Source organism: Rhamphochromis longiceps, linkage group LG22, assembly GCF_057381845.1.
Source record: "Rhamphochromis longiceps isolate RC_006_pf linkage group LG22, R_longiceps_female_GT1.1, whole genome shotgun sequence".
NCBI lineage: Eukaryota > Metazoa > Chordata > Actinopteri > Cichliformes > Cichlidae > Rhamphochromis > Rhamphochromis longiceps.
Window position 1 is genome coordinate 15,470,930 of NC_140577.1, and position 14,851 is coordinate 15,485,780.

General features: G+C 39.6%; 1 protein-coding gene across 1 annotated transcript in view; it reads left to right on the forward strand.

Moving 5' to 3' along the window:
* csmd3b (CUB and Sushi multiple domains 3b) overlaps positions 1–14,851 on the forward strand; it is a 417,790-nt gene that overhangs the window by 216,102 nt on the left and 186,837 nt on the right. Inside the window, exon 5 of the mRNA XM_085395224.1 lies at positions 13,080–13,287. Within this exon, the coding sequence (XP_085251350.1) occupies positions 13,080–13,287 (208 nt within the window). The remainder of the gene's footprint in view (positions 1–13,079; positions 13,288–14,851) is intronic.

Below are 14,851 nucleotides of genomic sequence, written 5' to 3' on the forward strand. Positions count from 1 at the left end.
GTAAGAATGATAATTATGATAGCAATCTATCTATCAATCTGTGCCGTCTCTCTTTATGTCTCAATCTGTTGATTTACCGTTTTATCACTCTTCTGCCCTAATTGGTCTAAATGTCAGGGTGTTAGTTGACTGGCAGACAGCATCTGTTCTCTGATTTGTGGACAGATGGTGGGAGGAGTAGAAGGTCAGCGTGGGTGGGTGTGCGACCTAATCGCTGTAACTATTCATCGAAAATGTAATGCTGCCAAGAAGAGCAAAGCAACCAATATGTTTACAACAAGTTTTTGAAGGGTTACAGAAAAATATGACAGACGTAAGCGGGTGTAAAAAGGAGTAGTGGAACCCACACATACAAAGGACTGAATTTGAAGTTACTGAAGTCAAGTTACAAAGAAAGCTGCTTGCTATTAGTCATACAAAGCTGAATGTAGACATAAACATAATTTTACCTGAGTGCTAGGACCTGGCACATATGTGGGCATCACATTTTGGGTTGTCTAGACCAAAATACAAAGTTTTGCTGTACAGGGGCCTGATATCCACTTACGAGGACATTATACTGCCTCTGTTTTATCAAAATTTAAAACGAATGTTTTCATATGTGGTGCTAATTTTTCTTAGAAACAAAAATCGGATAAAAATAAAAATCTGGTGATTCTGTTTTTACATTCATCGGGTCCCAATATGCCCAAATATCAAAGAGGAATTAAAAATGCATGCCGTCTTAGGAGGTTAAAGAAACTCCTGCACCTCGTGGTCGCAAGCTTCAACTTATACAGAATCAAACAGAATTAAAGCAAGATAAATGTAAATCCCCCAAAACCTCTCCTAGAACATAAGTAAAGAAATGATTCAATATCTTAGTGACCGTCTCAAAAGCAAAGCTGGTGTTTCTATGACACAATGGTAGATTCTAGGTGTGAGCAGGATAAATTCTCTAAATAAGAAAAAAAACCAGGATGTTTTGCCTTTGACAAAAATAAAATGACTTTAGTCCACATGTTTGCTGCATTGCAGAATAGCTGCCAAATAACATGTGGCCAGATGGTGCAAACGCTTTTCTTTTTTTATGCATCACTTTCCATATGCACTTACAAATCAGCGCAAACATAATTTACTCAAAGAGTACATTAAGACAGGCATTGTTCCTGGAAGTTTTAAAGGTTAATATCGGGTTCCTTTGTGCTTCAGTGAACTGAAGGTTACCCTTTAAGAATAATCCTGTATCCTATTACACATGCTGCAATGCTGAAGCATCATCAAAGGGAAATGATGGTCATACTTCTTGTCGAGAGAAAAGAAAACAAGAATGAAACAAAAAGTGCAAACATAGAACATCTGCTCCGTTTGTAGGTAAGCCTGAAAAATAATCAGCTCTGTTATGTGAAATGAACAAATGGTTAAGATCCTGCAACAGGTAAACACAGAAAATCAAACATAAGCAAATATGTGGCACTGTGATTGTTAACCTTTTTTGCACTGGAAGTCATAGTCCCTTGAGTTGTATCACTTCTACTGAAGCACATATTCAAATGGCACTTAGATAGATTAGATCTACTGCAGAATTATAAAGTTAATCAGCTTGCAGCCATTGTTCATTGTTAAATTTGGCTGTTCCCCAGGTTTCCACAGAACATTACTTAAAAACTAGAACGAGAAATTAAAACGTCAGAAGTCACATGTTACATTAATTATAGACTGTCTGCTAAACTAAAGGATTTTAAGAGGTATATGTCAGCGGAATCACTGGATCAGTTGTATCCCAAGCATATTCAGGCAAGCGAAATTGGGCAGTTAAAGCAGTACAATCAATCTATTTAATCAATAAATGGAGATAAAAAAGCAACTTTCTCACAGAGGATTTGCTAAGTAAGTAACACAGGATGGCAATCAGCAAAGCTTTTGTCTAAAGAAGGCTGTAAGTAAAGGGGCAATGATCTCTAAACCACTTAACCTGGGAGAGGGGGACAAGGTCAGTCATTTGAGGTGGACTGAGACACACTGGCTTTTCTAAGTAGATGAACAATAGTCCTGTTTACTGATTGATCCAAAACATGGTTTGTTGAGGGTGCTAAGGGTGTAATGAAGAGAGGGAGGAAATGGGATACTGCATCAAAACCACAAATGGTGGTTATAATAATCCCACCTGCACACCTCTACAGACACCTGGCCTCAACCTTTTCAAAATACTGTTTTTAGCCCATCCTTAGCTAATTTAGTTATGTATAGATTATAAAACTGTTTTATCTTTGCAACGGCAATTTGTGATGGATTTAGGTGGAAAACTGAATGTGAGACTTTGTGCTTAAAATAAAGGGAGGGGGCAAGTTGCATTTTATTTTGTAGATCCTCAGTAAAAATAGGTTGCATTGGAATGTTTATTTTTTTTATTTCCAAATGAGATTGTGTGAGTTTAAAGTTGCATTTATGTAGTTATTTTCATTGTAAAGCTTATATGCTCAATGATGCTGGACTCTATCCAAAAGCAAAGTTGAATTCTGTTCACAATACCAAAGTTTCTCTTAGTTTGGCAGACGCAATGCCATTGCGTCTGCCAAACTAAGAGAGGGCAATGGCATTGCCTGTGAGGTCTTATTCTTATACATCCATATCCACTTAACGGGCTCTGGCATGACTGAATTGTGAAAGTGACATTGAGACCGCGAGTGAAATTGCGTCCTCTGTATAGTTAGGCAACAAGGCACACAGAGTACAGCTGTGTGATGAAGATCATGTGGTAATGTTTCAGAGCAGAGGCTAATTACTTATACATAACTACCTAACCCTAACCCATTTATGTGGACGTATACCTGTATATTTCATGTGTATTCGGTCATTTATAGTAGGTAAGCTTAGGTATGAAAGGTATAGTAGGGGTGGTGAGAGAGAAAGAAGGGTGGCTATATATTCGACTTTACAGTACAAGGGTGGGGGCAAGAGGTTGATGGATGGGTGGATGGATGTAGATAAGAGAGCAGAAGGGATGGATGGATACAGCCTGAAGACAGAGGGAAAGAGAGGATGATGTAGATGGCCCATAATCCTTAGAGGCTGACAGCACACGGGGTCTTCTGTGATTGAAGTCTGTGTGAGTGTGTGTGTGTGTGTGTCTGTGCGCAAATCTGATGGTGATAGTGATCTGCCTATCAAAGTGATGCAGGAAAGGAGATGGAGTTATGGGACAGAAGGAAGGAAAGGGGGTGGAGGGGTTGCGGGGGGTGGGGGAGGTGGGATAGACAGTGAAAGGAGGGGAGAGGAAGAGATGAGGCCAGAAAAGCCATTAAACGTAAAATCAATCAGCAGAAAGACAGCGCGAGAGAGTAAGAGATGGAGAGTGAAAAGCAAAGGGAGTAAGATCTTAAAGAAAGACACAGGGAGACAGAGAGGGATAAAGAAGGAATCCTCAGATGACTGCGATATTGATGACAGCACAGTAGGGAAGACGGGATGAACGCATGGGAGAGAGGGAAGCAGGATAAGGAGGCTAAGAACGAGTGATCAAAGCACCCCGGGCCATGTGAGAGAAGGAGTGAGAGAGAGTGAGATGGAGAGTTGGAGGGTGAGGGGGATGATGAGGAAGGAGATGGTAGAGTGAGTGGGGATGAATTTGAAAAAGAGAATGAAGTATAAAGTGTGTGTGTGTGCGTGTGTCGGTGTTGGTGGGTGGGGGCTTAAGCTGTTTTCACATACGAACTGGAAAATCAGGTTGGGACATTGTCTGAAAATGTCCTTTCTCACAAACCTTCTGATGTGTTACTGTACTGGTTTGGTCCTTGAAGGACACAGACTGAACACTCGCTAGCTGTAAATTCATCGGACATTACTTGTGCTGTTCTCACACTATTGGACATCACACTAGAAAGCTCGACAGTTAAAGACTGTTGAATATCTGATCTGACCGCGTTAGACATTTGTGTTCTCACATGCACTGCTGATGTGTAATGTCTGGACAAGTTTGGGACTGCAGCGCGTGGGAGAAACAGCTTAAATGAGCCGAGGGCAGTGGAGGACATGCACTGTTTTACTACGAAAAATAATCTTCATGCAGCAAAGGGAAGAGGAGGGGTGTATAGCAAGCGGAGACCAGTAGGGAAGAAAAGAGAGATGGTGTTACAACAACAACCAGAGAGGGAGCGAGAGGTGGAAAGGCAAAGAAAAGGCCAGTACCAACTCACTGATGTGATAAGAAATGAAGGCAACATGGCAAACACTACCTCTCTTTCCCTCTCACACGCTAACACATAAAGCACCCTCTTCCATACACACACACACGCACACACGCACACTTTCCCTCCTCCTGTGGGTCAGTGCAAGTGCACTGGGGCATGAGTATGTGTTGCGCCTCCCCAGGTTACTGTCTGAAATAAAAGCGGAGAAGAGATCACAGCAGTGCACACAGACAGCAAAGCAGTCTCTGCCTATAGATTTATTTAGGTTGATCCTCCGTGATGGGATCATAAGACATTTCTTCATGGTTCTTTGTGAATCTCTCACCTAGAGCTGGGCGATAGAACGATAACGATATGTATCGCGATATAACTTTTACTCGATAGAGAAATTAAGCTATCGCGATAGACCCCGCCGCTCTTGTCCCCCCCCCCCCCCCCCCAAAAAAAAGGTCAGCCAATCCAAATTAAGTAGCGCAGAGCCGAACCAATCACAGCCGCAGCGTCACGTCGCGTGACTTGTTACGTACAGCACAAGTGCCAAGCTGCACGTGTGTTTGTTTGGGAAGCAGCCAGCGGGTAATGGAGGAAATGAGTGTGCCGACTAGAAAAATCAACCGAGCGTGACCGAAGAGAAAACAGATGATGGTTCCAATGCCGGAGAGATTGTCGAACGGAAGAGCCATAGAAGTTCCGTAGTGTGAAGGTATTTCGGCTATTTCAAGTCTGACAAAAAACAGAGTAGCGTGCACTGTAAATTGTGCCGAAAGCAAGTCTGGAAATACAATAAACTGGTGCATGCGTCACACTGCGCCACGTTATTGTTTCGGTGAAATGAATTTCTACAATACTGTTACTGTTAATTCTACTCTCTGCAGTGTTTAAATGCTTACATATACACACAGTTACTGTCCGTCCACACATACGACTCTGTTCTGCTTCTATGCCCCAGCTTTGTTTACTTTTTCCCACCGAGGCTTCTAGACTTCTGATTGGCCAACATTTCTGCACGGTTAGGAATCTAGCGCCACCTGCTGCTTTGGCATGTTCATAGCAGCGTTTTCCTTCATTTCTGCCTTTATGTGTGGACGGGATTATTTTTTAAAACGAAAACGGAAAATCTCCGTTTTCAAAAATACCCGTGTACGTGTGGACGTAGCCTCAGTCTCTGACTGGAAGCGCTAATTCGTCATTCGGCTTTTGTCAGACTAAAGTAACTGTTAAAACTGTTTGAAAAGCTCAGCTATACAACAAGGAGAGATTGAGAATTTCCTTTTAGTTCTCAGTTTATTTGATATTGACAAAAGTTAGTCAGTTTTGTCTGTTCTTCTGTAAAACAAACTAAGATTTATTTTTAGAATTAATATTTTGTTTCTAAGTGGAATTGACAATTTAGTAGTCTGTTTCGTTTTTCGTTCTATTTTGAAACTTAAACGCTTTAGTGGCTGCCTTTTGTGTAGTTTGCAATATTTGCCTTTATTTATCTGAAAAAGTCTCATGTTCCTTAAGTACATCTACCCTGTTGAACTTATTATGGGAAATAAATATTTAAATCAAAACAAGCTGCTGATTATTTCACATTTTACTTGTGAGCAACGGCACATTTAAATCTTACAAATATAGTTATTTGGCTTATATCGTGATAGATATCGTTATCGCCTGAAATGAAAAAAACATATCGTGATATGAAAAAATCTCATATCGCCCAGCTCTACTCTCACCTGTAGTTTGTCATTTGAAACAAAGTTCACCAGCAAGTGTTAATCAATCAAACATCAGATGTCTAAAAGCACAACAGGCTAAAATATGCACCCAACCACAATCTTGGGGCCTTACTGTTGTGTTAGCACAGGTTAATGGAGTTGATGATTTTATGTGGATCTTATTTCTACCCTCCATGGGTCTGAATGTTGTTGTGTACACAGCACCTAAAACAAAACCAGTGTCATGATATACTCGTGATGTGCAAAATGCATCAAATTAAACACCTATTGCTAATTATTAGCTATATGCAGATCTGTTCATGGATGCTGATTCATCCATTTATTTTTCTTTAGATAAGTGAGCAGCATGGTGGCACAGTCTTAAATGTGTACTTAGATGGTGCTTATGTAATTTAGATGAGCACTCAAAACACTTTTTACTACAATCGTCATTTGCACTTTTTTTCTATACATAAGCCTTTTGTCTAACATTCACACGCACACTAAATGATTGGAGGCAACTGGGGGTTCAGGATCTTGCCCGAGGATACTTCGACTGGAGAACCTGGAGAATTGATCCACTAACCTGTACTACCTCCTGAGCCACAGCCTTCCCCACAGTAGTTACTGCTGTTGCCTCACAGCAAGGGGTTCAAATCCAGCCTGGGGTCTTTCTGTAGGTGATTGTAGGTGATTCTAAATTGACCATAGGTGTGAAAGTGAGCGTGGATGGCTATTTGTCTGTGTTAACCCTGCAACAGACTGATGACCTGTCCAGGGTGTACTCTACCTCTCGCCCCATGACAGCTGGAATAGGCTCCTGTGACCCTGGTTTAGATAAGCAGAAGAAAATGGATGGATAGATAAGATATGATCTGGAAATAACCATAGCTCTTGATATAATAGCTTTAGGCTGACTGTTACAGACAGGTGTTGGTTCAATCTTAACAGCGTTTTTAATTGATATTTAAAAAATAATCATTATCAGTCACTTCTACTAATAATGTAATAATCAACCACATTTATTTTTTGTGTTCAAGTGAGCTTATGTGTTGCCTGTAGGTGCAGCAATCTCTGTGTTCCTTCATTATCAGGAAATATTAAATTAAAAGCTTAACTGATTTACAATCTTGATCAGACTCATTTGTAATAAAATTCTATTTTCGATCTCACTGAAGTTGTTGGCTCAAAATGAAATAATAAAGCTAGTTAGTTTTGGGCATTGTACAGAACAGAGTTGCCTAACCAGAACATATGGCCCTTTATCACTGGTGATTGATGACACAGCCGCTCGTATCATCAGCTGGCGCGAAGGTCAAGAACATTTTTTGACAATTTCGCAGCAGTACAATAGAGGCGATGAGTAACTTTTAACTGCAGTAAGCCAAGGCAAATGCAAACGGAGGAGAGACGCTCTGGCAGCTAATAATGAGATCCCAAGTGCTGTCTGGTGTAGTCACCCAAAGGTGTTGTTCCAAGGCATCTTTTGTCTTGGTCAGTGTCGGAGGATTGATGTGCTAGATTGCATCACATAATCCTGAAGTACAACCTTTAAGGCTTAACATTCTCAAGAGAGCTGTTTGATGAGGGGAAATAGAAACGTTTGATAACGTTTCATGACAAAGTGTTGAGCCTGCAGTTATAGGAAAAAAAATGTGATTGAATGATGTTAAACTTTTTTTGACCGGCGTATTGAAAGAGATAAATGAATCATTGCAGGTCTTTGAAGAACATTATGTAATTTCTGAAAGTGAAAATAATTATATGCAACCTTTATCTGAGAAGACGTGATAAAGGATTTTGGGAGTTTTGTGCTTGTTTATAATTAAGGAAATACAGTTTGAGCCAGTGTCTCACTATAATCTGGACCACAGGAGTGTTGAGCTACTGTTGCTCCAACAGTAGCTCAACACTTAAAGGGAAATAAGGAGAGCAGGCCAAGACAGCTCAGTGGGTAAAGCAGATTAACGAACCGGGCATTTTTTTTAGTTAGTTAAAGGGTTAAAATGAGAAAAACTTACATTAATTATGCTGCATTCCTTTTATACTGCAGCTGAGATAGACCAGGGAGCGGTAGGAGATGTAAGGTTAGGCACGGTAATATTTAACACTGTCACACAGATGTGTCATTATGATTGATCAGGCAGGAGCAAGCAGTATCCAAAATTAGCAGGTGCAACAAGGAAATCTGACTAGTTTCATGCCATGTCTGCTGCACACTAACAGAAGGTAATCAGAGTTGGCTATAGGTGTCACACCCTCCCCTGTGAACACGCAACAAATGTCTCTTTTTATTAGAGCAGCTGTTCCTGAAGCGGTCTCTGACCAGGCCTGCCATTACTAGATGACACACAACAGATTTAGTGAGGATCCTAAATGCATCATGTGTCAGCTAAAATGATGGCTTTCATAATGAGTTACAGGCTCCATATTTTCATACAATAATGATAAATTTGTAAAAAGGCTTTTGTCAAAGCATCTAACAGCAAGCTTTGACAATAAACAATATAATATTCATAGTATATACAGTGCTCTGAAAAATGTGTTTGCCCCTCTCTGATTTCTTATTTGTCGCACTTACATGTTTCAGATCATCAAAAAAATGATATTAGACAAAGATGTGCAGTTTTTCTATTCTGCTGTGGGAAAAAGTAATTGTCCTTGGTTGTTCAATCATGAATTAACTGTGATGAGACACATGTTTTGAAAAAAACTGAGTCCAGCATCATGAGCCACTCCCAGGTCTGATTACTGCCAGACTTGTTTAATCAAGAAACCACTTAAACAGAAACTGTCTGACAAAGTGAAGTAGCCTAAAAGAGCTCAAAAAGGAACACATAATGCACTATCCAGAGCAATTTCTAAGTCTTTGGGACTCTACTGAATCACACTGAGAGGCATTATTAACACATGGAGGAAACTGGTGAACCTTCCCAGGAGCGGCCAGCCTTGCAAAATTACTCCAACAGTGAATCAATGGCTCATCCAAGATGTCCCAAAAGACCCCAGAACGACATCTAAAGAACTTTAGGCCTCACTTGCCTCAGTTAAGGTCAGAGTTCACGGTTCAACAATAAGAAAGAGACTCAGCATAAATGGCATCCATGGGAGAGTTGGACCAAAAAGAACACAAAGGGTTGTCTCACATTTGGCAAAAAACATCAGCAACTCGACCTTTGAGTGTCTTAAAATAAACAAAATGAAGGTTTTGAAGTGTCGTACTCAAAATCCAGAATTAAATCAGATCGAGATGGTTTGGTATGACTTTAAACAGTTCGGCCATGCTTGAAAACCCCCCAGTGTGGCTTAATTATAACAATTCTGCAAAGAAGAGTGGGACAAAAATTCTCCATAACAATGTGAAAGACGTATTGCCAGCTACCACAGAAGCTTGATTGCAGTTTTTCCAGCCATGTGTAGCACAATCAGTCATTAGGTTTAGGGGGCAATTACTTTTTTACATTGGGCCAGTTAGGTTTGGATAACCGTTTCCCATCTGAGAAATCATAATTTACAAATTGCAATTTGTATTTACTCTGGATATCTTTGTTCAATATGAAAATTAGTTGCTTGGATGATCTGAAATGTGAAAGTGTGATAAATATACAGAAAATGCAACACAGCACTGTATGAAATAACACTGTCTTTTGTTATATGTAGTCAATAATACTATAGTTTTCGTTCGGATGCTAATTGGCAGACAGCTTCCAGCTCTTTTAAATCACTTTCTTGTCTGTGGTTTGTGAAGTGCTGCAGCAGCAAAACTTTATTTGATGTGAGCTGCTGCCTCCAATCATCACACAGCACACTGCTGGGATGTTTTTCAGGGAGTGCTGCAAACTCATCAATTCTAGATTCAGTTTAATTTGTCTGAATCCTACGTTTTTAACATCTCTATATGGACACATGTTCTTGCAAATAAGATAACTTATGGTTTTGGTTATTGCATTTGACTCTGTGGAGTTATCAGCTCATGTGCTCTGGAGACTAGCGTTGTTGTTACTGGTCTTAAATTGACTGCTTGTGCACCTTCCTTTACTGTGACTGCGAGTGCCATTTATCTTTGTTTTGACAAGGTGTCGCTTTTAAAAGTGAGTTATAAAGTTTTCGCTACTTCGAGTATACAGGGGTGTGGGATATGTTTTGCAAACTGTAGATGTTTGATGTATCTTACATTGCTTCGGTACTGAAACTGGCCAGCGAGCTACTTCTGGATGCCTAATAATAAGCTCAGGAGATACTAATAAGGGAGGCTGTGCGACTCATACACAGGGGACACAAACAGGAAAATGCTGTTTTGCTATCTTAAAACAATTGTTCTTTAATATCCAAATTTTTATTATTTTTTAAGGAAGTCAGACACATCGGACAAATATAGTTGCTACATCCTAGTTTAGTAACATTTACTGCATTCATTTAAATCGAGCATTTATATTAAAGCACACAATTTTATATTCTGCAGATCAATGCAAGCTTCTTTGTTTTCCTTTTACAAGTTAATTTCCTTTTGCTCAATAAAACGCACATCAGTGCACCTTGAGGATATTCCACCTGTCTGTCAGCCGTCACATCACTAAGCCGGAGGGCTGGTGGAGGTGTGTGCGTGGGCGTGCACGTCTGCCTGTATGTGTGCGTGGCTGCAGGTGTGTGTCCACTGGTGCTCGTGGACGCCCTGCTGTTGTCATGATAAACCAGTGACAGCTGTCATCCTGCAAGCAGCTCATTCCCATGGTGTGGAAACAGGCACACGCACACACACACACACACATACAATTACACAAGCATACGCATACACAAACAGATCACTGTTCATTGCACTCCTGCAAATGTGATGGGGTCTCAGCAGGTCTTGGTTCGGTGTGTTGGGTCATTTACACAAATCTCCTTACCTGTCGAGCTGAGGAATGAGAGTCTGCCTGGATAACTGAATGGTCTGTCTGTCAGTGCCTGCCCTGCCTGCCTGCCTGCTTGTCTGTCTGTCTGTCTATTTGTATGACTGACAGGTTCAAGGGCCTGTGTGAATTGTGTTAAATTAATAAATTGTTAACAAATTAATAATGCATGTCTGTGCTTCATTCTCAGCACATCAGCACCTGTAGTTCGGGACAATGCACAACATTTTATTTCCATCTCAGCAAATGTGGAACACCGCTTAATGTTTTGACACAGGCACCATTACTAATGACACAGAATCAGTGGAAATGTGTATTGTTCCTAACTTCATACTCTGATCTATTAAAAAAAGGAGTCTGGGTCTATTTTAAAATTCATTTTAACCACTTATTTGATTCATTCTGTTTCTCATTTCCTGTCTGGTGCTGTTTGCACCAACACTTTGCCTAATTCAATCTGATCTCTATTTTTGTTTGCTTGTTTGTTTCACTATATTTCTGTTTGTCTCTATTTGTTCCTATCTATTTATGTTCCCCTGTTAGCCTCTTTGTATTTCCTGTCTCTACTCAGTGTTCTGTCCGATTTCTAGTATCTTTTAGTAACGTTTCTATTCATTTCTATGGGTCACCATCTGTTGCTAGAGTCTGTGAGTCTTTGACCAAAGTTATTCTCTTCACCCATCCTGTGGGTGGAGCGTGGTTTGGTCCCTACCTTATCTCTGTCATCTGTACATGCATCCCCCCCGGGGCAGCACTGCCTGGATGAGCCAGAAAAAGCGTGCATGTATACCTGACAGTGCCTGTCTACACTCTTGTAAAGGATATGTCTTTTTCACTATATCAGTGAGTGCAGTTTAAGGGACGCGCATTTGGTATTCCTCTGTCGTGTCTGAAATTGAACTATGTCAACATGGGAATTCCATTTAATTGAGTGTCATCCCAAATTGCACTTGCTGGTATGTACGAAAACGCATGTCTGCTTTAAGAGTGTGCTACATGCAGTATTGCCTCTTTTATGTATATAACTATAAATTATACAGGTATAATTTATACCATGTTTAAAGTTTGACGCTCTCCGAAAAAAAGGTTCAACATTGTATCTTTTCTCACTGTGATACTGGCAACGCTCAATTTGCTTTTGATAAATACTGTTTAAAATGCAAAAAATAAGCATTTTCTTTGTAATATCCTGAAATGAATTGGGTATTTAAAACATATGTGTAGATAAAAGTATTTTGAAAAAGTGAATTGAGCACACTCTTCTGAAATAAGCTCCCATACAGCCAATGTCCCAGTGACACAACAAGGTCCAATGTAGTATGTTTTTTTCTCACTGAGTGTATCTGTATAAATTATATGTGTATAATTTATGCCGTGTGCACAGCGCAATCCATGTGTCTTTATCTGTTATACAATAATCAGTACTACTGTCAATTTGACAATGCTCGAAATCAGATGTGATCACCAATTAAAGAAAATCAGGCAAATCGATTTTCACATCTGTTCCATATGTTTTGAACCAAATCAAGGTTTAATTGAAAGATTAACTTTAAAAAAGCCAATTGGGAAACATTTGAATCTAAAGTTCCTAGGTGGTGATTGGAGGAGACGAGAGCGGAGCTCAGGAATTGGAGAAACTGGAAACTTACCCTATTATTGGAGGAGAGGACAGCAGCTCTGGGTGTGACAGGAACTGCAGCCTAACCCTTAAACCCCACTTCTAATTCTAACTGGCTAAAAAAAGCAATAATTTTCTATGACATGTACAGACTTAAAGGCAGATAACTTATAGTCCATAAAGGGCTGTTCAGAGTATCTACTGTACGTGCTAATTTTCATATCTGAAATGCAATGTGAGAGCTCCATATTTCCAAAATATGGTTTTAACATGACTTTACAGTTGATGTGTCATGAGAAAGTTATCCATCTCTAACAATCCAGACACAGCATAACAATCACACTGTACAGAAAAGAGTGAACCTGTAAGACTAAAAATTACAGTGACTGAGAAAAATCACTTCTTAGAGGGAGAGAGTTGGGGAGTTGGGCTGGCTGAACTTTAATCTGTAAGATTGATTAAGAAATAATGTTAGCTATATTGAGAATGAGATCTTAATTGCTAATTTGGTAAACAGACAGAATCGATTATACTAAATTGTCGATTGTCTCACCCAGTCTAATATAGCTGTGAAAATTAAAACAATTTATTCCAAAAGCAAGAAATTCAATTTAAAAAAAAAAAAAAAAAGTCCGCCCCTCGGTCCCTCCTCCTCTCCCTAATCCAGGTTTTCTATTTGTCACTCTGATTTGATTGACAGCTGAGGACACATGTGGGGGCACTGTGAGGGGCGGCAGTGGGGTGGTGACCAGTCCCGGTTACCCCGGCAACTATGGTAACCAAGCCGACTGTACTTGGATCCTATTGGCCGAACCTGGAGACACCATCTCTGTCATCTTTACAGACTTCCAGACAGAGGAAAAGTATGACTATCTGGAAGTGGAGGGATCTGAACCACCAACCATTTGGTGAGTCGTTGTATTCACTTTGCCATGCATGTGTTTATGTCCCCATCAAGGTATTGCTGGGAAAAAGAATTGCTGACTTCTTAAGTTGCAGTCGTTAATTGCAGAATGAAAACGACCTACAATTTAGTGTTAAATTGGGAGAAAAAGAGGTGCATGCAATCAGTCCTGTGAGCAAAATGAAAGCAAGCTGTAGATGCTCTTATTGCAAAAAATGCCTTTTATGACAAGCAGTAAATGGTGGCTCAAACACTTACCAGTAGAGCTTCATAGAACCTGCAGCTGGCCAGTAAAATAAAGAGTATAGCGGTTACAAGTTCCTGGTATATTTGTTGTCTTGTATAAAAAGTGGTGCTGGTTAAAAATTTAACTTTAAAAAAACCTATTTGGTTGACATTTGAGATCTGACATTTCTGCAAAAGCAGGTGTAGACACGTAGTTGCTGAGTTTATGGTTCAATTCAACCACACTTGGAGTACGGTAATAAAAAGTTAGAATGGGTAATAAAAATAAGCTAGAACTCAAGTAAGAACAGGTAATAAAAAGAAAACATTATTATAGATATAAAAGTACAGTTTTTATGGCTTGTTTTGGAGGTATAACAGTTTTGACCTGTGACCTGTGTAAGTGTGTGGGCAACAGTTTCATGTACAATATTTGTGCATGATACTTGTGTACCTCACAGGAATTAACCGATCTGTGCTAGTTTTATAACCCCATGTTTTCAGATGGTTCACTCATAACAATATTTTATCGCTCTGGCTGTTTATTGATTGTTGTTAAATTAGAGTATTGATCAACCATTGCCTTTGCTGTAACCAATTTGAATCTAATCATGCCTTCGAATTGGAGTGTAGGCATGCCTGTGTTGTTGGAAGGAAGTAATAATAGCCAGCTACCTGCTTTTAGGAAAGTGTAGGTGTATCTAGACAGGCGCTCACTTGTGTGATACTTGGAATTATGTTAAATGAAGTCAAGCTATGCTGGTCACATTTCACACATATCCCAAATTGTGATAGTCGCTATATATATAACTTTTAAGATGACACATTAAAACTAATATTTACATATTTAGGAGAATGCATTAAAAGCAAAAGAACAACAGCTTTTTGTAAAAACTAGCTTTACAAAAGCCATAAGAAGTCTCCAGTGATGTGTTCTGCCAGTTTACTTTCTTGTACTATAGAATGAAATATGCATTGATGTACTTATGTTATCATGCCCGATGGCCACAAATTCACAGTGAGGAAAAAAAAGAACACTAATATTTTCAAATACAATTAAATAATTTGTAACAAATTTTCAGCAAGCATAAAGCCATTTAGGTAATTTGTATCTTGCTTTCACTTTAAACCAGAGGCAAATACAGAACCTTACTGCTGTAAAAACTCACCTTCTAAGAATATTTACAACCACTATTTATGGCTCAGTTAGCTTGTTGGCCTTTGGGGGAAAATGTGGTGCTGGCTGGTAGTGTGTGATTTAGTCTGACTGCTGTCTTGGCTCACGTAATATATTACTGTTTAGTTATTTACTTGCTGAATTAACTCTGGAGTCACATACTAAG